The 22,555-nt window shown below is 35.9% G+C and overlaps 3 protein-coding genes and 2 non-coding genes across 5 annotated transcripts; 2 read left to right on the top strand and 3 right to left on the bottom strand.

Moving 5' to 3' along the window:
- Positions 1-980: 980 nt before the first annotated feature.
- Positions 981-2,301, bottom strand: LOC129806587 (uncharacterized). The gene is made up of 2 exons (XM_055855281.1): positions 1,967-2,301; positions 981-1,898 (listed from the first exon to the last, which is right to left on the bottom strand). The coding sequence occupies exons 1-2, from the start codon at positions 1,997-1,999 to the stop codon at positions 1,083-1,085; spliced, it is 849 nt and encodes a 282-aa protein (XP_055711256.1). The 5' UTR covers positions 2,000-2,301; the 3' UTR covers positions 981-1,082.
- Positions 2,302-6,505: 4,204 nt separating this feature from the next.
- On the bottom strand, positions 6,506-9,481 carry LOC129806579 (tudor and KH domain-containing protein homolog). The gene is made up of 2 exons (XM_055855268.1): positions 9,307-9,481; positions 6,506-8,863 (listed from the first exon to the last, which is right to left on the bottom strand). The coding sequence occupies exon 2, from the start codon at positions 8,853-8,855 to the stop codon at positions 7,257-7,259; it is 1,599 nt and encodes a 532-aa protein (XP_055711243.1). The 5' UTR covers positions 8,856-8,863; positions 9,307-9,481; the 3' UTR covers positions 6,506-7,256.
- A 2,602-nt stretch (positions 9,482-12,083) lies between these two features.
- LOC129808365 (U2 spliceosomal RNA) lies at positions 12,084-12,276 on the bottom strand. The gene has a single exon (XR_008752395.1). It is a non-coding gene; the product is annotated as a U2 spliceosomal RNA (small nuclear RNA).
- Positions 12,277-12,658: 382 nt separating this feature from the next.
- LOC129806576 (2-phosphoxylose phosphatase 1) lies at positions 12,659-15,074 on the top strand. The gene is made up of 3 exons (XM_055855265.1): positions 12,659-12,878; positions 12,958-13,393; positions 13,455-15,074. The coding sequence occupies exons 1-3, from the start codon at positions 12,779-12,781 to the stop codon at positions 14,632-14,634; spliced, it is 1,716 nt and encodes a 571-aa protein (XP_055711240.1). The 5' UTR covers positions 12,659-12,778; the 3' UTR covers positions 14,635-15,074.
- Positions 14,886-15,078, top strand: LOC129808364 (U2 spliceosomal RNA). The gene has a single exon (XR_008752394.1). It is a non-coding gene; the product is annotated as a U2 spliceosomal RNA (small nuclear RNA).
- Positions 15,079-22,555: the final 7,477 nt, after the last annotated feature.

The following is a 22,555-nucleotide window of genomic DNA, read 5'->3' as shown; positions in this document are numbered from 1 at the left end:
GTGTTTTGAAATCAACGGTCGATAAATTGTGGACTATAGAGCGATGGCCTATAGCGAGACTCTACTGTACTATTTTATTTTTTTACAAAGTACTCGAACGCCCCAGAAATTTCTAATTAGCGCAGTTTTCTAGGAAATTTACCGCTCTACAACTTTGTGAATGTAATTTTTCTCTATTTTGTAAGGAAATACGTTTATCGAGCCGTTTTCTAAAAGGCAATTTTGTGACAATTCTCAAAAATGCTGGGGCAAATAGTACCAGATATGGGGTATTATCACATTTTGATTCGCTTTATTACGGGATTCCGTAAATTAAAAAAAATACCTAGATAACATATTTTCATAAGAAATTTATTCCTCTACACCTTTGTAAAACACAATTTTTTTTTCTAACTGAACGATAAAAACGATTTTCAAGCTATTTTGGAAAAAAAACACATAAAAGACTGCAAATCATTTGACCGATGCAAACAACAAGCGGCGACACATGGCATTGGCGTTTTTTTTTTTGCTATGAGGCATCATAAATTGTTTCGGTTTTTCTTACTTTTTGCTTCGTACCTTTTGTTACTTTTTACCCCAAGTGATTGTTTTTAATAAAAAGATTTCTTGAGAGAAGAATCTTTGTAAAATTCTAAAATAGATAGCGGCTTCGTATTCAAAAAATCCAAGTCATTTAGAAAATAATCATCAGTGCATAAATTTTGAATAATAAGTAGGTAATAATTGATATATTCTTCAAGGAAAATATTTCAAAAATAGGGCTAAAAATTTTGATATTTTTTATTTTCTAAATTCCTTGATCGAATTCTAAGAAACTTACGATATTGAAGAAGATCTATGGAGGCTATCTATAGAAAAAAATTGAGCCGCTATGTTTTTTACCTTGGAAGATATTGAATTTTGAAATTTTCGATTTGTGACTTTGCCCCAGTCTCCCCTACCAAGAGAGTGTTTTTTTATTTAGGAATAACACAAAATTTTATTCTCGTCATTTATTAGATTTTTTCATGTTTGAAAGTTTTGTACAGATTTTTTCCAAAATTCTCTTGACTTTTCGATCTTTTCTAATACACTTCATTTTAGTAATTGACATCATTGATGTCTTCTGGTGATTCTTCTTTGATGACTCGGTAGTCTTGCTGCAGGTGTAGGGGGTCAAAATGAACCTGTTTATTCTCAAGATTCTGTGGTTTACAAGAGACTTCATGGGTTTTGCAGTGTCTTGAGAAGTTGGAAATAATAAATTTAATGGTTCTTCCTTCTTGGGCATCCGTGAGGATTTTGATGTCATGATAACAGATGCGACATTTTATTGTCGTTCCAATTGATACTTCTGTAACGTTAATCTTAACTTCCTTCTCCGTAATGAAATAGGCATCCTTGTCTCGACAATTGAAAGAATTGGCAATCCATACATTGGTTATTTTCACAATTTTCTTTCTCCATTCATCAAGATCGGGATTTGAATCGATAGCTACGGATTGTCTTTTTTCCGGTTTTGGGCCAACATCGGCATTTTTCTCTTCTCCTCCTGGATTTTCTTTTGGCAAACTCCTCTTTCTCCTCTTGTACTCACAGAGAAATTGATCATTGAGATAGTGAACACCTTTATCAACTATTGTGGATTTTATCAGACGGAGCAGAATTACATCTCCTTCTCTCAACTTAAAATTATTTATATCACCATTTCGGCATTTTTTCAGCAATTCCTGCTGCTGTGCCTTATCAAAATCTATAAAGTCAGACTTTGCTGTATTTTCTAGCTTTTCCTTAATGTCCACGGGCATTGCTCCAAGGACTGCAAAAGATGTAAAAGACTCTTGTGTGAGTAGGATTTTTAGATATCCAGGAATAGGACTTCCCAGCTCTCTCTCTAGCAATTTCCAAGCGAGTTCCTAAAGATAATCCCATATTAATCAACGAATAAATAAAATTAAGATTATTTTAAAATTAATCTACTTACATTCTTGTCTATTAAATCATTCCTTTCTTCCATTTTTAAATTGCTTTTTTTAATATTCTTAAAAGATTTCTTAAATCTTTTGAAAATTACAAAGAATTACAAATAAATTAACTACATTTGACAGCTCTGGCTTTTTGCACAATCACACGGATCTAAGAAATTCACTTTTGCTTTATTTGCAGATTTTCTTAACAATTTTCCAGCGTAAGGAATTTGCAATGAAATTTTATGTTGTTTAAGCTTGAAAGTTTTCTCAAATCCAAGAAAAACTGTATAAAGCTACCCTCAATTCACTTGTTTTTGTTTTGAACCCGTTGCAACTAGAATTTGTGGGTCAGATTTGAAGAGAGCAGATACCCAGGACAATTTTGTATGTTAGTGATTTTCAACATTTTGAATACGATGCTTTGAGAGCTTTAGGAGGACCGTATTTAACGTAAAAAATCTAATATTTTGCGTAAATATAAGATTAGGGTAAAATGAGGTAATTTGGAATTTGGGACATTTGAGATTTTCTCACTGTTTCAGAAAAGCAAAGAGAAAACAGAGATCACGAAATAGAAGAAAAAGACGATTAAAAAGAAAATCAATAAGCTTCTCTTCCTTTTGAATCTCTAAAACAGTGAAAAAATCTCTAATGTCCCAAATTATAAATGGTTCCAAATTTCCTCATTTTACCCTACGTACGTTGCAATTTGATTTCCTGAGCAAGCATACCAAAAAGAAATTTAGAGTACGATTGATTAAAATAAAATTTTTCAGACAGAGTTCTATTGCATAGTAGAGGGGTATGACGGTTAAAAAGCATATTATATAGACAAATTATATGTTCCACATTATTTGAAGATATTTAAAAAGAATGCTTTAATTTCCTGATTCTTTTAAAATGACATCTTATTGCTATTTTTATTGACTGGGATTCCTCAGGAGACCCATAAGTTAAATCAAGTACTATTCATTATCCTCAGCTCTTTTTCATCTTACCAAAACACAATAAAAGCAGAAAACATCTAAAACTTTACTACACTAAATAACCTGTCCTTGAAATTTCTTTCCACAAAAAAAATGAAAATTTGAAATTGTTTTGGGTAAACTTAAATGATGCAAAAGTACTTTTGCGGGTATATCATCGAAGTCACGAGTTTGATCACCTCGCAAAGCCTGGGACGCTTTGTCGCCTCTTTTTTCTAAAAGAGTTTTATACAAAAATATTTATATTAAATATTCTTTCACAATTTTTTGCACTCAAAAACTTATATTTTTTATTTATTTATTTTTATTGACCATGTTTTCATATTTACTCAAATTTCATAATCATTTTCTTTTCAAACTTGTGCTCCACAATTTTTTGTCACAAAAAGACTAACTTTTTCACGTAAATTTTTCACGGTGCTTTTATTAGTTTTTTAATTTCTTTTAATTTTCTATTTTTTTATTTTATAAACGCTCTCTAAAATCGTATGTAAAATACGCACAGGGCTAGTAAAAAACATACCTAGAATAGTTTGCAAAACACGCACAGCACGATCATAAAATGGTTAAGAATACGCTTAAAATCACGCACAGCTCAATCATATAACGGTAAATGCGCTTAAAATTATGCACAGTTCAATCACAAAACGGTAAATGCGCTTAAAATTATGCACATCTCAATAATAAAACGGTACATGCTCTCAAAATCGAAATGCGTTTTAATCGAAATCCATAATACACGAATTAGCTTTTTCAAACTAATTAGTGAATATGGATTTCAGTAAAGAAATGATTAAAACAGAGAGTGCAATCACAATGTGCACATCGAATGAAAGATATACTTTCACAATCAGTTTGAGTGCAGGTTTCCAAATGGATTTTTCCAAAAAAAAATTGGTTTGGGTCTTCGAGCTTTCTAATCTTTTATAAAATTTCAATAAAAACTTTAAATAATATTTACAACGATCCTTAGATAGCTGATTGTAAGTACAGTTTTTTTTTTATTCTTCTCACATTGATAATTCGATAAATTATGCGATGCACTTTCATCGCTTTTAAAAATTTGTGGAGGATTTTCATTCGGCACTATAAGCAATTTACTTACACTACAATAATACAATTTAATAAAGAATAGATTTTGTTATTGAAAAAAGAAAGATATCGAAAGTAAAAAAAAAGACGGAGGAGCCAGGGATCGAACCCGCGGCACTTCCGTTGAATGTCCTGCGCTGTATCGGTGAGCCACCGCTGCATGCAGTCTCATTCGAATTTTCTTTATTATGTGCTGCATATTTTCAACTTTGGGGAATTTAGGGAATTTAAAAAAAATGACCAAATTTCGCACTTTTTGAATATACCACGTTTAATTTGATGCCTTTCTGCGTAGTTGAGCAAAGCCACAGATTTTTCTGAATTTTATGACTCGAGTATATTCTTTTTTAAATGAAAAATTAATTCAATTTGAGGATTAATTTTTTAAATTAAAATGACATGTGTTAATATTTTTTAGAAAAGAGTTTTTAAATACCTTTAAAGTCAAGACAATAAGCTAATTTATGGGAAATAATAAATACTGTACCTTTAAATGAAAATGATATAGGCTCTAAATTCCATATGATCTTAGTATTCTAGAGTATTTCCATCAGTTTGTGAAGTTTTTTCAATATTTCTCGAATTTAGAATTCATGAAATATCAAAATACCTTGAAAATTCCCAAAATTCAAAAATATCTTGAAATTGGATTATTAATTTTCTGAAATCAGCGGACAAGAATTCTTGGCAATGCAATTTTAATTTAGGTGTAGTATTTTTTTATAAATGAATTTATAATTTTTTTGATAAAATTAAACAATACAAAAATTAAATTGGTCGAAAAAGGTCGAAGAATACATATTATTCAAAATATATTATAAATATAATTTTTTTTTTAATTTTTGCGAATTTTGAATTTTTTGGTTTAGTTTTTCAGTCAAATGTGGTTATTGTAAGAATCATAAAATTGTAATAATGGAAAGGGTTTACATTTTGCTTCTACTAAATCCTGGCAACCTCAGCAAAAACCAAATTCATAAAAGTCTCTCACTCGATTGGGGAAAAAGAATAACTTTGACTAATCGCCGCTGCGATCGCTAGTGTCACTCCAAGGTTATAGATTCTGTAGATTTTATTTTATTTGTAGGGGAAAGTACTCTCCCTTCGAATGTTCATGCCTTCGAATAATGTGAATTTAATTGATTTTTAAAGATATTTACACATTTCTATTAAATATTAGATGAGATCATATATTCTGTCAGTAGAAGAGGTAAAAAGTTTGGAGTGGTATATCTCAGCTCCTGATGAACATAATTGGATGAGTGAACTATTGTTGGAAAGCTTGGTTCATTAGCTTTCAGAATCTGGTATATGTAATTGGCTATGGGTAAATTATGGTCATCCAGAACCATTTATGTCGAAGAAGACACTTTTTGCAGCGTCATTTTTGACCATCTACTGCTGGGACCAGGAGTGACCCACAATTCTCGCACTTGGACTGTTTGTTAGAGGAACTCAAAGGATATAATTTGTGGAAGAAACTTTTTTTTTGGACATCTTACTTTTTTTTATTCATCGACTTTTGCAAGAATTTTAACATTTTATACGCATAGAAAAAAATGACAGAAATCCTTCTATCTCATTTTCTGGACAAACTAATGAAGATATCGACTTGGAATGTTCTAAGTACTCCCCCATAAGTTGATCCAAGGAATCCAAATATCATATCAATTTCATCCCCACGTCTATCCTTCCCCTCCAGAAACCACTCTTTTAGGATTTTTGTAATTTTTTCCTTGCGTGTAAAATGTTAAAATTCTTGCAAAAGTCGATGAATAAAAAAAAGTAAGACGTCCAAAAAAAAAGTTTCTTCCACAAATTATACCCTTTGAGTTCCTCTAACGAACAGTCCAAGTGCGAGAATTGTGGGTCACTCCTGGTCCCAGCAGTAGATGGTCAAAAATGACGCTGCAAAAAGTGTCTTCTTCGACATAAATGGTTCTGGATGACCATGATTTACCCATAGCCAATTACATATACCAGATTCTGAAAGCTAATGAACCAAGCTTTCCAACAATAGTTCACTCATCCAATTATGTTCATCAGGAGCTGAGATATACCACTCCAAACTTTTTACCTCTTCTACTGACAGAATATATGATCTCATCTAATATAAGTTAGCTTACTTTCAATCATTGATAATCACATGGAAATTATGTTTAAGTCTCAAGAAAAAATCCATTTTTTTCGAAGGCATGAACGTTCATAAGGAGAGCACTTTCCCTGTATGAATTGGATCTCTGTAGGGCCAAAATGCCCATTTTTCATACACACCCTCCTAAAATAATTTTGTCATCCAATTCAGCAGTAGGTCAGCATGAGTGCTGAATGCTGAATAAATTGGCGCCTTAAATTTATTTCTCGATTTATTTTCCGACAAATTAAATACACTCAATAAACAAGGGTCTACTTACCTTTTTTTCTATAAACATCCCAAAAATATTTACACAAATATTTTAAAAAATTACACAATCATTTTAATTTTATTTTCTTTATTAAAAATTCCATTATTTGCCCTTTTTTTTCATCAATAGGATCATAGATTTTCAATCATAAGTTTCATAGCCATTTTCATGTAACACATTTTGTTTTTTAAAATAGAATTTCCAAAAATAGAAACAATGCTTTTAAAAATATTAAGTTAAAAATAAAAATTCACACATTAATGAATTTGATCATGATTACTTAAGAGTTTTTTTTTTCAAAGATAAATTTGGCACGTCTTCTCAAATACAAATTTTAACTTCAACACATTTTAACATCAACACAAAAAAATAAGTGAAATCTCTCAAACAGAAAATCCCTGGACTTAAATACTGGTTGTTTAAATTTTATCAAAATAAATGTATTTTTTTAAGTATTCGGAACATTTTCTTTTTACAGCGTTGCGGTGTACTTAGAGTAAATGAAGGTTTAACTCTTTCGTCTCTTTTGGGACTCTGAGTACCCAAAGAAGCATATGAATATTCTATGAAAAACAATGTTTTTAAGGATGTCCAAATGTGAAATATTTTTTGTAGGACCTCAATTAATTCCTGAGCTTAAATATTTTTGATTAAAAAATTGTGAAATTGGCTTGCAGCATATGCTGCGGTCCGGAAAGGGTTAAAAAATGCTCCAAGGGTTGCTTGGATTTTATGTGGGATTTATACTTCAACAAAAGATAAAAAGAGCTCAAATTTCGCAGTGTTATGGCAGAAAATGATGCAGAAGCTGCTGTTTTTTCTTATGTCTTTCCGCTGACTCCATTTGCAACTTTATTATTTCTTTGCAATCGCTCGGCACTGAGGAATCGCAGGGTATCGTCCCGGTTGGTGGATTTTGCAGGGGGAGTGCTGTGTCCATTTAGGTCGTTGTTTTCTCGTCTGGGAGGGCTCGGTGGCGGAGGAGCTTGGGGCATTTGCTTGGGGGATGCTGCAGGTAGTTCTGGTTCACTGTATCTGTCAATTGTGGTGGCTAGTCCTTCAGCTACCAATTCTGCGCCCACATTGATGTCCCCTCCGTCTTCGGTTGTGTCAAAAAGTTCCACTCCGGGAACTGGAGAGCCCTCTCGTTTGACTGTGCCCTCAGTGGGATTTTTTTCTCTGTAACTAACCACACGGGACAGGAGTTTCTTCCACTGTGCCACATGAGTGAGTTCCTCGAAGCGTTCGATCGCTCTGGCATTCCACTGAGGACTGTTGTCAATTGATGCTGGCTTTACATTGGCCAGGAAGCATTCAATGGCCTGAAAGCGAAGGGTGAGGAAGTCCGGTCGCAGTTGATACACTTCACTGGTCTCCACGTAGGCACTGTCCCCGTAGTCCAGGAAGTAAATGTCCAGGACGACCTTACCGTCGTTGAATTCATTGGGCAGGATGGCTACAACTTCGGCTCGATACCATTTACTGTCCCATTTGAAGACAGCCGCAACAATTTGGCCCAGGTACGGCTCCCGGATTCTATGGAGCTCCTGATTGGCCTTCTGATCGTAGTAGTCTGTCATTGTGGTCACCAGATGATCCAGTTCTGCGCACTGTGGTCCAATCATCTGAACCCAGAATTTTCCTGGGGAGGAAATGGCTGACACGTAGACTTCCATCTGGCCGTCAGAATTTGTCGAACGGAGTTTTTCAGCTTTGGGCGGGATGACTTCCTTGGGAGACAGAGAAGAATTGCTACTGTTGCTGCTGCCTCCTCGGTGATTCAGTCGTGGTTCCCTTTTGGCCTGAGTCTCCTCCATCAATCGTCTGGCTTCAGCATCTTCCTGCACCTTTTCCTCTATCAACAACTTGGCCGTATTTACTTGGGCCTGAGTCCCAGTGATCAGTACAATTCTCCTTGAGCCATCTCCTCGATCTCCCGACTCCACAGACACTTTAGCCTGGGATTTCCTCGTGATCTCCTGCAGAGCCTCCCCACAGCGACCAATAATCTTCCCGCAGGCACTCTGGGGCACAGGAATCTTCTCCACTACCGTTGATGGCCTCGATGCCAGTTGCTTCACAATCTTCTGGGCATCCTTCACGGCTTCCGGACTGCCCTGAATTGTGCACGTCTGATTGCTGTCATCTTTCTCACGGAAGGCAATCTTGGTTTTTGTCTTGTCCTCAATGGCCCGCAAACTTCCCCCCTCACGACCCACCAACAGCGGAACCACATCATTCCTCACCACAATCTCAATACTCACCATCGCTGATGCTCTCTCCTCCTCCCGACTTTGTGCTTTTGCCCCATTCACCGGCTTCCTTTCGTCACGGCGTTTCCTGAGATAGACATACAGCAGGGCTCCGCTGATGCCACACAGGGATATCCCCAAAAGCATCGGAAGTACCGGCGCCTTCATATTCAGTCCTAATAAAAAAAGCCGCGTGAATTGCGCCACTTAACGTTCGAGTATCTTGTGTCTGTTTGAATAAGTCATTACAAATTTGAGGCAATCATCTTTTCACCATCTAATTTTAACTAAATGACGAAATCAACACTTATGCAACAAGTGAGAAAACCTCAAAGATTTCCACCCTCTCAATATCCTCAAAGTAGGCTCTGCACCCTTTTATTTCCAGTGTATTTCCGGAAGCAAATTGCGCAGCTGGAGATGGAAAATTCCAAAACATCCCCCCACCACAAATGCAATAAATCAAAGCTCTCCTGTGATGCCATGAGTTATTTCCATCCCCAATTCCCATGCTATTTTGGATATTTATTTTTAAAATTTTGATAATGACATTGCGGATGGAATTTTGTGTGGAGGAATTCAAGGTAACTGGGACAGACACCTGAAGATTAACACTCACCGTGCGCTTGAAAAGTACAGTCATAAAATAATTTACACAGAGGAACTTTTATCACTTTTGCGGGGGAATGGATTAACCAATATTGGGAAATATTCCGTGAGAAAATATTCCGCGAGAACTTTCAATTTGTCAACAATGCCTTTTGCACTATCTTGGCCAATAACAAACACGTGATGGATATGTGAGGAATTGAAGGAATAGTCCAAGGAAATGTCGCAATATTTGGGGAGTTTCCTCAATGAAACACAGATGAAACATCATGAAACATTTTAGAAGAAACACAGAAAACACAGTGATTCGTTGGCATAGAGGTTTTATGTTAATGTTTTATTTTATATTAATATTGAAAGTCTTGGAAAATTATTAGGAATTAACTTTATTTTCCTAATTAAAAGTCATTATCATTATTATTTTTTTCTACAGTTTTCTTTATTTGTTCTACTATGTACTACAGATTTCTTGAATTTAGGGTAGAGTAAGCCTTTTTCGCCACCTTAAGGTTTGATACCCTTGTAAATCTTTCAATTTTTGTCGAAATAAACGGATTTTTTTTGTACGAATGCTTTAAAGCCTTGTCTCTCTATTGAACCAGGAGACTTCCCGGGAATTTTTGGGCATCGAGTTGAAAAAATACATTTCCTGCAACAATGCATGTTTCAGTACTTTTCGCCACTTTGTAAACACTTTTTCGCCACTGTGTAAGCACTTTTTCGCCACTTGTTTTTAATTGATTTTTAAGAAACAGCAGCTTTCGAAAACCCCTAAAAGAACACAGCATAGTACTTTTCATATTTAACACCGATACCAGACAAGTATAAGAGTATTTCGAATGATTTTTTGTACATTTTTTATTTGCGATAAAAATAAATTGAAAATTATGCTTATTTTAACTAAATTCCTCAAGGTTCGCCACTTGTAAAATGCTTGGAAAAATAAGTGACGAAAAGTACTTACACAGCCGAAAAAAGTAAGCCCTTTTCACCACATCCGAATTTCATTAACTTTTTTAGATAACATTATAATAAATGATATTGTTGGGGTCGTCGTCAAATCGAGTGGACTGTATTTTTTGTTGGTAAATGCTTTTTATTTGTGGTCGTCTTACAGCCGACGAGACACGGCTATTTCCCGAGAAGATCTAGTAGAGCTAATAAGTAAATTCATTAAAAGTCGTCCTAATTGCTAAATAAATCGTCTTTGTCTTTACCTAATAAGACTTCAATCTTGTTCTGGATATCACCTAATATTTATCAAATCCGTCTGTCTCTATTTAATCAACCTATCGCAAAGTAAAGAAATACCATCTTAGATTCAATAGATAACATAATTTTACACCATTTTCACAACTTACTCGAGAAAATAACCAAATTTCCACAGTCGTCGTCGTCACGCGTGTCTCGCCATTAAAGTCACAAAATGAAAAGACAGAATGCCGGAAGGGCCTAAAATACAATGCCAAAAAATATTAATTCATAAAATATACGTCAGATGGCGCTCTGTCCACAACAGATATTATATTAAAGTTTAGTTAATAAGAGATTGAGTTTCAGTGAAAAATATAACATACTGTACAGCAAAAACATAAAATAATGCAAGGCAATTTCTCTTAGCGTTGACGAGTTTCTTAAGAACTCCATATTTTTTTGATGATTGTTCACCTTGTCGAGAATTTCTTTTAATAACTTGCAAATAATCAAGTCGGTAGAGAGACTGATATGGTTTCTTGATGCGTTAGACTAGAGATCATGAAATAATACTCATTTCGTAATTCCATGAGCTCATAATTCCATAAAAAGTGATTTTATTTGTAGGTGGCGAAAAAGTGCTTACTGGCGAAAAAGTACTGACTCTACCCTATACTAACGTTTTATATCGACAAGTCGAATACAGTGGGTAGCGGTAGATTATCTCAAATTCGGGCATTTGAGACCAAAATGTCACCCGAATTAGAGAAAAATACGGGCGACAAGCTTTTTGAAATGCAACGATTTTTTATTTATCTGCTTAACGGTGCTATCACACTAAGATTTTCATAATTTTAATTTAAATACAATTGAGCCAATTGAGCATTAATATTTATTGATATTAATACATATTTCGAATTTAACTGCCGCCCGAATTAAAAAAAAATAGCCCGATCTTAAAAAGGCTGAATTAGCGGGAGTCTACTGTAACTTGATTTTTTCCAAAAATCGTTTTATTCGGTTTTTGGATACTTCTTATTTACACCCTTTACCTTCCTTGTGAATATTATACTTGAAAGATAATTATTGTCAAAGTTATAGAGATTTTATATCTCAAAAATTCTATACTCTGCATGTAAAATCTCAGCTTGAAATCGCTCTCGTTCTCGTCTAAAATTTGCCTACTGCGAGTTATTCGTTTCTTATTCTGAGCGATCGATATTGGAAGTCTTGGAAAATTAATTGGAATTAAATTTATTTTACTAATTAAAAGTCATTATTATCATCATCATTTTCAGGTTCATATTGAAAGGTATAATGAAAATTCATATGGATTTTTCTACAGCTTCCTTTATTTGTTCTTCTGTGTACTACACATTTCTTGAATTTCCTTAACTCAGTTTACCTACCGAGCACCAAATGATAGAAGAACAGGGGGATGCCTCTACTTGGTCGCAATTAAATCCTCTTCTGTCTATTTTAATTGATGATAAATTCTGTTTAAGAATGAGTGCTAAACACTTTAGCTTTCATCCCTCAATCTCTAATCACCATCTCTAATCAAGAGGATAAGGTAGTTTTTCTGGTGGTTTTATAAAGTGGGCCGATCCTGGCGGTACTGCAATACCAGGCCAACCCGTGGCAAAGGTGGAGCAAGCCCCTAGCACTTCGCCGGCTTCCAAAAATCAATTTAACAACATTGTCCCTCTATGAGGGAACTATTAGGTGTTAAACTAATAAGAACAGATACTACACTTTGATCTTAGCCGTTAGGCCGAGAAGCGATACCGACGTCAAATCGCCCAAACAATACCTTTCGTACGCATTTGTGGTGCTTGCATGAATTATACGCTTAAGTGAAAAATAATTTCTTGCATACAATTTCTCTGCAAATCTCCACAAAAATGCCCTTAATTCCTTAGAGAAAGATATGAGATCATTAATATCACAATTAAATACTTTTCAGGTAAAAGGAAAAGAAATTGCTGTAAATCGGGGATTTTTTTTGTCATATCAGTAAGATTTTAGTTAAAAAATTACTACCTTAGTGTTTCTCATGTTTCTTACGTTAATGATGTTTCTATGTTTCTTGAAACATTGCCTCCGCGGATAATTCAGAAATGTCCTTAGGAAATGTCTCTAGAAGTTTTGCCTCGAGTTTTGCAATTGCCTTTATTGGGGCTGCATGATGTTTTCGTACGTCATAGAATTTTCCTGTGGGATTGTCCGTGAAAAAATAAACAAAAATATGTGAAAAAGGCAAAAGATTTTGGTGATTTTCAAGAGCCATGAGGATGGCATTAAAGGATTTAGCCCGCTTGTCAAGGCAACACCGCACAATTTATTGTTATCTAATATTAAGCATATGGATATTCTTGTTAATTGCTGGTGAGATGCAAAAAAAAGGGCATCCTTGGGGTTTGGGGTCAAGGATTTTACTCAATGTCCTGGGATTTATGTTTTGCAGGAATGTACAAGTACATTGGGACAACTCTGCATGTCCAGACATATTCGGGAAGGAGCTATTTGTATGGAAATGGTCAAGGACAGGAGGGAAATGGTTTGGGGCAGGGGAAGAAATTTGTGGCAGAGTGCAATAATCCCAGTGGGATTGTGGCCGAGATGGAGGGAGGGAATCTCGAGGGATGGTCTCTGGCGGGTGTGTTGGTGTTGGTGAGGCATGGAGATCGTGGACCAATGGAACATGTTCGCGGAATAAATGCCATTAATTGTGGCTATGATGAATCTCATCCACTGTTCCATCGGTACAGGGCTTTTATCTCCAATTCCACCATCAGTGCATCCTTCAGTCATTCAGTGTGGCTCAAGAGTGGTCCATTTCATGGATTTCCGCTGCTTCCGCCTCTGGAGAGGGTTTGCCTCCTGGGACAATTGACTTTTAGGTGAGAGTTTTTTTTCGAAGGCAGTTTTTGAGGATTTAAAAGGTAATTGATCAATTTTTAGAGGTTTAGCGCAGCATTTGAAGATTGGAGAGATCATGAGGCAGGCCTATGCTAGTTCATTGGGTCTCCTGCATCGTCAGCAGACAGTTCCAGCCACGAGAATTGTCACAAATGGAACGGATGGGAAGAATTCTCCAAGTGCAACATCTCCTCCGGAAACGGATGTCATTGTCTATTCTACGCGATACAGGAGAACCTTTCAGTCTGCCATGGCTCTCCTGTATGCATTTCTTCCGCTGGACCGTTGGATGAGCCTCACGGTTCAGGAGAGCCATTCCCTGTCTTTTTGTTTTACAGATTGTGCCTGTCAGCAGGCAGATCAACTGAAGAATCAGATGACAAAGGAAGAGCTATCAGCTCTGCAGCAGCATCCGGCGGTATCGGCCGTGGTCAATTGGATTGGTTTGTCCCTCTTGCAGAATCCCACGGTCCAGATTAATCCGTTGGAAGTGAGAGATGCTGTCCTGGCCCTTCTCTGCCACGGGGCTCCATTGCCGTGCCGAAAAGCCAAGGAGAAGTCAACCAAAACTCAAGCTAAACCCCCAACGACCCCCGATAACAGCGATGTCATCAATATTGACCAGGAAGATGCCCAAACGAAAGAAACAGCCAATGACATTGAAGACATTGAGCCAGAACTTGAGCCTGAAGGTTGCATTGAGGAATCCCATGTGGAAGCTCTAATCACCTTCACGGATTGGCAGGGCAGCAAGAAGACTCGCAATCCAAGAACCAAAAAAATTGGCCTACTGAGAGCCTACGGACTCATCAGGAACATCGTTGGGAACATGCTAAAGATGATTTCTGGGGAAAAAATCAAATTTGTCCTCTATTCCGGACACGACAGGACTCTGCAGTATCTCTTGGCTGCCCTGGGCCTGCAGTCTCAACCCTTCTTCATTCCCTATGCCACCAGGATGGCATTTGAGGTGTACAGGAGTGACAATGAGGCACAATTCTACTTCCGTGTCGTGTACAATGGAAAAGATGTCACAAATAGTATTTCATTTTGCGAAGGCGGGCGTAGTCTGAGGGTCAGCCGGGGGGTTCGTGGGGAGAAGGCTGATTTGTGTCCTATCGAAAATATCATTAGATTTATCCACGATGACTATTTCATTCCCCTAAATGCCACAAACTACAAGGATGCATGCACAGTTCATCAGAGAAATTATGATTTCTAAAAATGACAAAAAATCCCCGATTTACAGCAATTTCTTTTCCTTTTACCTGAAAAGTATTTAATTGTGATATTAATGATCTCATATCTATCTCTAGAAATAAATTAGAATGTGTAAAAAGTAGAATTAAGGGCATTTTTGTGGAGATTTGCAGAGAAATCGCATGGAAGAATTGGTTTTTCACTTAAGCGTATAATTCATGCGAGCACCACAAATGTGTATGAAAGGTATCGTTTGGGCGATTTGACGTCGGTATCGCTTCTCGGCCTAACGGCTAAGATCAAAGTGTAGTATCTGTTCTTATTAGTTTAACACCTAATAGTTCCCTCATAGAGGGACAATGTTGTTAAATTGATTTTTGGAAGCCGGCGAAGTGCTAGGGGCTTGCTCCACCTTTGCCACGGGTTGGCCTGGTATTGCAGTACCGCCAGGATCGGCCCACTTTATAAAACCACAATTACTTTATCCTCTTGATTCGTTTATCCTCTTGATTCGAGATGGTGATAAGAGATTGAGGGATGAAAGCTAGTGTTCAGCACTCATTCTCAAACAGAATTTATCATAAATTAAAATAGACAGAAGAGAATTTAATTGAGACCAAGTAGAGGCATCCCCATCCCCCCAATTGTTCTTGAATCTTTAATTATTCTGCAATTGGGTGGTTTATCTCATTTCCCGTTGAATATATTTGGGCAAGTGAAGTATCCTTGGAAAGTTTAGTTTCTTACCTATTAAAATTTGGTACACTTATTCCCCTCAGTTCAAACGGTGGTCCTCCAAAACCATTTATGTCGAAGATGGGACTATATGCATATGCAATGCCATTTTTAACCATTCATTTCTTGGTCCAGGAGGGAACCACAAAGCTGGCGCGTAGAAATAATTGCAAAAATCTTTCTAATTTCTTTCTGGTTGGCCAGATACTTTCATCAGTTTGGTTTGGACTGATGAAAGTATCTTTTAGGGACCTTCTCCCTTCTCATACCTTTTATTTGGCTCAACAGGCTGAAGGTAGGGGCAAGTGGGGTGGCTTTGAACTGGGGCTACTTCAAAATACAGTTTTTCTCCTATTTTCAAATGGAACAGACAGACAGGACTAAATTTAAAATCTGCCCCAATTCAAAGGTGTTCCACTTGCTCCTATCCAAATATCAACATAATTTTCTCCTCAATTTTTCTTTTTCCTCCAACATCAACTCTTTCGGGAATATTTCAATAACGATTTTCTCCATTCTTAAAATGGTATAGAAGACAGACTGTCCTAAAAGCCTCTTCCCATGTCTCCTTCTTGCATATGGTAAGGATCTGGTCAAAAAAGAGCGTGGGAATTACTGACTTGAAATCTTGAGAATACCCCATTACCATACAGTAGACTCTCTCTCAATTGGGAATATGGGGCAAAATGTCATCCGGTTTAGGGGTAGAATTGAGCGTCAAAGCCTTTGTAAATTCCACAAAAAGCGCTCAATTATAAAGAATCACGATAAAATAGGAAGAACTGCAGCGAATTTGAGCGAATTAGCTTCATAATTAAACGTGAAAATTGTCAACAAAATTTGTAGCCCGATTGAAAAAGAGCCGATTGAGTGAGAGTGTACTGTAATTTAGTTTAAGAATTTTAAATAATATTAAGGGGAAGTGAGAAACCCGGATAAACCTTTGAATTGAAGCAGATTTAAAATTGAAATTTTCCTCCTATTTTTAAGTAAAACTGGATTTTACCAGGAACTTCACAAAAAGATCAATAAAACTAATTTTTCTTTTTTTCTTCATGTTCTGTGACCGTGGGTGTTGAATGGTTGTTAGAGAAATAGACTTGGAGTCTTCAGACGATCACCCCCATAAGTCAACCTAAAGATCATTAAGGGGTTACATGGGTCAAAGAAGACAAAAAATCAATAGGGGAGACCGGGGTACCTATAGCCAGGGGTAGAATTAAGAGATATCGACTTCCAATCTTCAATGACCCCAATAAACAAAAAACAAAATCTCTCAACGTTTTTCTTTCCCTCCCAATCCCCCTCTATCGCCCCCAAAAACCATGTTTTTTGGTTTTTCTCAAAATTGGCCCAAGCTTTTTCAATGATTTTTGGGCATGTTTTAGAGCTACTCCAAGCGAACATTTCGCCCAAATATACCTATGACCGGAAAATTCGTCATTTAGAATTATTGAAGGTCAAAGGTCAACCATTTTGGAAGGCTCATTTTTCAACCGATTTCGTTAAATTTGGATTTTTTGGAAAGGTATTGCAATTTTGAATTCGGCTGCATCGGTCTTCATCGGTAATGAATCGGTTAAGTACCGATTTTTTGATTTTCAAATGCTTTTGTGATTTATGAATCAGTTTGATCTCTAGTAGATCAGTAATACCAAAACATCATGCAAAAAAACTAATTAACGGTGAGCTCTATCTCGTGAGTTTGAGCATTCCGCAAAGCTGGGACGCTTTGCCATCTCTTTACTTAGCATTTTTACCAAAATACTTACTAATCTGCTACAGCCTTTTTTCATGTAAATGAGCCTAGAATGTTATAATTTTGAAATGATATTTTCGTATGATTAAAATATAAATATTAAACTTGATGGCTCCGGCACACCTTTTAGATCGGGAAAATTTCAGAAAGTCAAAATTTACTTACCTTTTTTCTTAAAAGTTTTGCATAATATCTATCTTATTCCTTCATACTCTTCTTCTTCCTTTTAACATCAGATCAAATTAAATTTAGTTCAGTCTAATTTCGAGTCGGAAAGAGTGGGATAGACTTATGCAAGTCTTTCGATAAAGAAAGGGACATGAATTTTACTTTCATGAAATTTTACCGATCTAAAAGATGTGCCGGAGGCATAACAAATTAAATTCAGCTCAACCGAATTTGAAGTGGGAAAGAATGGGATAGACATACGCAAAACGTATGAGAAAGACAGGGATGTGCATTTTGATTTCATGAAATTTTCTTAATCTAAAAGGTATCAGGAAAATTTAATGAAATCGAAATTCGTTTCCCTTTCGTTCCCAAGAGTTTTCATAGATCCCGAAGGACTTAATGCCAGAACTGAGTGTATTCTACTCTTCCGCATTCTTCTTTTTTTTTTTGAACGTCGAAACGAATTCAATTTAGTTTGATAGAATTTTAAGTGCGAAAGAATCGGATAGGTATATGCAGAACGTTTTAGGAAAATAATAGAGAATCTCAGATAAAAAGGATGCGAATTTTGATTTCATGAAATTTTCCTGATCTAAAAGGTGTGCCGGAGCCATTAAAAGCGAAAATAGAAACACAGTACTACTCTAAAAGCTCAAGCTTTGGGAAAATTTTCTAGTAAAGGGTAAGTCTTTACTTACAAAACCACTTTCTCCTTACACAAAAGTATTCAGATTTTGAGACTACAGATTTATTTAATAAAGTTATTAAACCCTAAATAAAAAATGCAAACTGTAGCCAATCAGAGAAAGCAATAGATTTAAAATATTTTATGGAATTAAATTTTGTTTCTTAACAAATAAAAATCATAAAAAAAACTATGAAAAAAATTCAATTTGGTCAGTAAAAAATCATATTTGATCAGGACACAGTTTAGAACTTTAAAAGCTGTGAAAATAATCATTTGGCAATTAATTGGACATATTTTTGTAACGATTTAAATTTTTACTGACCAGTGGTTTTTCTTCCCCCTTTTGTGGCCACAAGGCAAAAGTTGGTGGGATGTGAAAGTTTATTGGAAGCACATTCTTATAAATCCAAGATCACAATTGATTGTTGACTTCAGTTGAGAAAGTGCAGTGTCAATCTGAACAATGTTCTTGGGTCATTGGGTGTTCGTGTGCATCATTGTCGTTGTCGTGGATGCTGCAAAGATGACTGACTTCCGTCCAATAGCTGCTCCAATAACCCAAAAGGACCAAAAAGACTCTTCAGAGGAGCGTCGAGCTGAAGATCTCAAATTCTACGAAGTGGACGCGTTTGGTGATGACTTTACGGACTTCGGAGCCCAAACAGGGCCCCGTGGGGCTTTCACTTGGCGCGCAAATTTCCCTCTGTACACTAAGGATTCTCACGGAGACCACAGAAAGTGACAAAAAATTATTATTTTTTTTATCTTTATTATTTTGATAATGATGTTACCACAATTAAACAAGAACTCAATTTTTTTATGTTAATCATATTCATTCTCCTGTTTTTTCTTCCTCTCTCTCTATCTTCTATTGAAGAATTCCATTAAAGATTCTTCTTTTTTACGCTTTCTTGTCTCTCTTTATGTTGTCAATGGCAAAAAAATAAAAATTTTGCTTCACTCCAGAGTTCTAACTCCAAGTCCTTCAATGTTTTTTTTTCTCCCTTTTCTGATAATCTGATTTGTTTTTCTTTTGTACAACACAAAATTACTTTTTCACTAATATTTTTTTTTGTATTATTTTTAAAATATCATTTTAAATAAATCGCATTATTTTTGCAAAATATAAAGACGATATATTTCGAACTCCAAGGCCTTTTCTTTGCTTTTGGTGTGATTGTTATTTCTTTTAAGAACTTTTCTCTTCATTTCACCTTTATAAACTTTTTTTTTTGGGTTGTGTATTGCACCCGGAGAAACAAAAATTAAGAACATTAAAAATACCATTAAGTTCTTAAAGGGAAAGACGCTGTGTTGTCCAGACACTGCAAGAAAGCTGATCAGGATTCAAATTCAAAAGCCGAAACTGCTCGAGCAATTAAGAAAAAAAAATATGATGGAAAATGGCACAAAAAATTGATTGAAAACTTTTGTGTCACACTGATGAATTATTGTTTTCTTATTATTTTGCATTGAAATAAAATTAATAAAAATCACCTAAATATCAATTACTTTCTAATCATTTCCCTTTTGTCTCGATTGATTTTTTTTTAAATTCCCCTCTCTTCTAATTTGATGCCATGTCGCATTTTGGTTCGTAAGTAGAAAAATTGTGTTATACAAAAAGTATTCCACACTTAATGTTTTTTTTTTTGTTTGTTGTATATTCTTATTTTATACGTGAGACACATTCTCACAACTTTCTTTATCTTTCTCTATTAACTTCCAGAAAGTGTTGCTGTTTTATTTATTTATTTTTTTAATCTAGAGATTGAACATTTATTACTTGCAAAAATTGTTCAAATGATTCATTTTTCTAAAATATAATAATATACTGAGACAGTTAAACAAATAAAAAAGATGGAAAATACAGAGTGTTGCCAGGTAAATTGAAGCGTAATGATTTTTTGATGATTCAACACATTTTTTATTCTGGTATTCATGAAAAGAATTGATGAAAACCAAATTTTAGGGCAATATTTCTTTGAATTTTGAACAATGCAATGGCGAAAAATTCATAGAATTGGAGATTAAGTTACAAAGTGAGGTTATGTAGGAAATTTTCATAACCTAGTTTCATTTCTAGAAATTACATAAAAATATCTTGAGAATCAAGGAGATAGGCTCCCTCCGGATGCGTCAGGGGTGGTTATCCTTTCAGGACAGGAAAACACGAATATTTTTTCCAAAGCTTTCGACGCTACAACGCACCTTCTTCAGTGGTGAAAATCCTGAATCTTATAACCCTTTCTTAAATCTTGCCCAGAATTTTTTAGGCTAAGCGAAAAGTGATGTAAACAAAACTTCACTTTTCCTGCACTAAGAGGCCCACTGTCAAATTTTAAATACAGTAGACTCTCGCAAATTCGGCTCTTTTAAGATCGGGCTACTTTTTAATTCAGGCAGCGGTTACATTTGAAAAAAGTTTGTTGTCATTTTTCAAGTTTGATTATGATTATCAAATGAATCAAATATGCTCAAATTTAGCATGGTTTGTCTTAGTTTTGATGTGATTTTGCATTATTGAGGGATTTTCATGCAATTTACGATATATATCAGTGTGTAAACTCAATATCTATATGCACATGTCGCCCGAATTTCTGTCTAATTCGGCTGACATTTCGGTCCTATATGCCCGAATTTGAGAGAGTCTACTGTAATAAAAATTTTAGGTTATGTAGAGTCTAACCTTAGAGTTTCAATGCGTTCAATTCAGATATTTTGTAGCAAAATCCCTTAATTTATTTTCTAGACTTTTTGTATTGCAGATTGCATTGAATTTAGAATTTTTTTAATGTGGTGCGATCTGTTTTTTCGAGGTTAGATTATGGTAAAACCGGACAGTGATATCTAGACTTATTGAGCACTTTGTGTCCTCGTGCATCTTCTTTGGTTAGAACCAATTGGACTTTTCAACGAACAGAAAATGCTAAAGCTAAACGATATCAACTCAGCTGAAAACGTTGTATAGAGAGTTCCGCTTTGAGAGAATTTCTCAGGACCGAAAAAACCGCGAATTCACTCCAATGTTAGAAAAAAATTGCATACCCGAGGGAGATATCTTTCGTATAAGTTACGCGCGAAAAATATATGCATAGGGTAAGCGTGCCAAATTTCGGCATACAGTAGACTCTTCGATATCCGGCTGAATGGGGGACAAAATGACATTTAGGTTTTTTGAATGATCAACGGTTTTTCTATTTTGTGCAGTGTGAATTTATTTTCTGTCTGACAAAGAAAAGGAGAATTTTCTTCATGGTGTGCTTATGTTTCATTTTTTATCACAATTATGTATTAAAAACTTCGATACAATGTTAATAATACTTTAATTCACTCTGGACAAACTTCATGTTTAGTGAAAATAATTTTGAATATATCAACCGCCAGTGTTTGGCAGCTGTCACCCGGATATCGAAGTGCTGGATATCGAAGAGTCTACTGTAGTTGCGTGCAAGCGTGAAAGTCTCAAAGTTGAAATGTAATATTTTAAATACAAATTGATTTTTTTAATTTTTTCTTCTGAAAGAGTGTTGCTTGGAACCTTGTAATGAGTTTACCGTCTTTATTTACTCTAAAATCATTCTTAATACATTTTAAAATGAATAAAAATATAGACATAGCTTTGGTGCCCTATTTCGGCCACATTCATTCTCATAGTTCCTTGCCCTTCGGGAATTCTTCCAATATCTTTTCCACGGCATCTCGTTCGTCGTAGCTACATTTTTTTTTATTCTTTTGCATTGTATAATCTCTAGAGTACGTAGAATCTAAAAGTTCATGGAAATTCGAGGAATAAAAAAGATGGCCGAAATTGCAAGCTGGCCGGAATTAGGCACACTTACCCTACATTTAGGGTATTTAGGAGCATTTTAAAAATCCCAAGAAATCTCAGTCCTTTGTTTAAATCCCAAGAAATCTCAGGCCTTAATTATTTCAAAAAGACCTCTTGTCATAGACCTGATTCCACTCACTATTCATGGACAGATCATTCCAATTGTTGAGCGTGCTCGCAATTTGGGATTGATTTTCAACTCTTCCCTCTCTTGGTGTGACCACATCTTTCACATCAACCAAAGAGTCTGCTGTACACTAAGGACACTACGGCGTTTTCGTGAGGTAACCCCACAGAATACTCATCTTATGCTCGTGAGAGCACTACTACTGCCCATAATCATATATGGAGCAGAGCTTTTCTTCGATGCCGGCTGTGAAACAATCAGGAGGCTTTCTGTAACGTTCCACAACTGTGTCCGGTATGTGTGTGCTCTACGTGCTTGTGATCACATTTCACGGTATCGAAACATTCTGGTTGGCTGTGATCTGCCTTCCCTCCTCCGTTTGAGAGCTATTTTATTCCTGTTCCGTTCGATTACTTCTCGGAGGCCGGGATACTTAGCATCGCTCCTGGCTTTGGTGGCTTCGGCCAGCCAGCGGGGACTCCTGGTTCCTAAAGCTCACTCGAGCCAGCTTTCGCGTACTCTTTTTGTCAGGGGGGTTGTAATCTACAACTGCCTTCCACCTCGCGCTAGGACGTCGCAGGCCGACATTTCTGATGCCTTTTAGTCGGGGTAGTTTCTTTCTTTTCTCTCT

The sequence above is a fragment of the Phlebotomus papatasi genome, chromosome 3, assembly GCF_024763615.1.
Source record: "Phlebotomus papatasi isolate M1 chromosome 3, Ppap_2.1, whole genome shotgun sequence".
NCBI classification, from domain to species: domain Eukaryota; kingdom Metazoa; phylum Arthropoda; class Insecta; order Diptera; family Psychodidae; genus Phlebotomus; species Phlebotomus papatasi.
Note: the sequence above shows the minus strand (reverse complement) of the source record. Positions and strands in the feature narration are given on the sequence as shown.

Excerpts from the sequence above, each read along its gene's own strand:
- LOC129806587 (XM_055855281.1), bottom strand. The coding sequence starts at position 1,999 with ATGGAAGAAAGGAATGATTTAATAGACAAGAAT. Across the intron at positions 1,899-1,966 it reads ATGATTTAATAGACAAGAAT|GAACTCGCTTGGAAATTGCT; the intron begins GTAAGTAGATTA and ends GATTATCTTTAG.
- LOC129806579 (XM_055855268.1), bottom strand. The coding sequence starts at position 8,855 with ATGAAGGCGCCGGTACTTCCGATGCTTTTGGGGATATCCCTGTGTGGC.
- LOC129806576 (XM_055855265.1), top strand. The coding sequence starts at position 12,779 with ATGAGGATGGCATTAAAGGATTTAGCCCGCTTGTCAAGGCAACACCGC. Across the intron at positions 12,879-12,957 it reads GATATTCTTGTTAATTGCTG|GAATGTACAAGTACATTGGG; the intron begins GTGAGATGCAAA and ends TATGTTTTGCAG. Across the intron at positions 13,394-13,454 it reads CTGGGACAATTGACTTTTAG|AGGTTTAGCGCAGCATTTGA; the intron begins GTGAGAGTTTTT and ends ATCAATTTTTAG.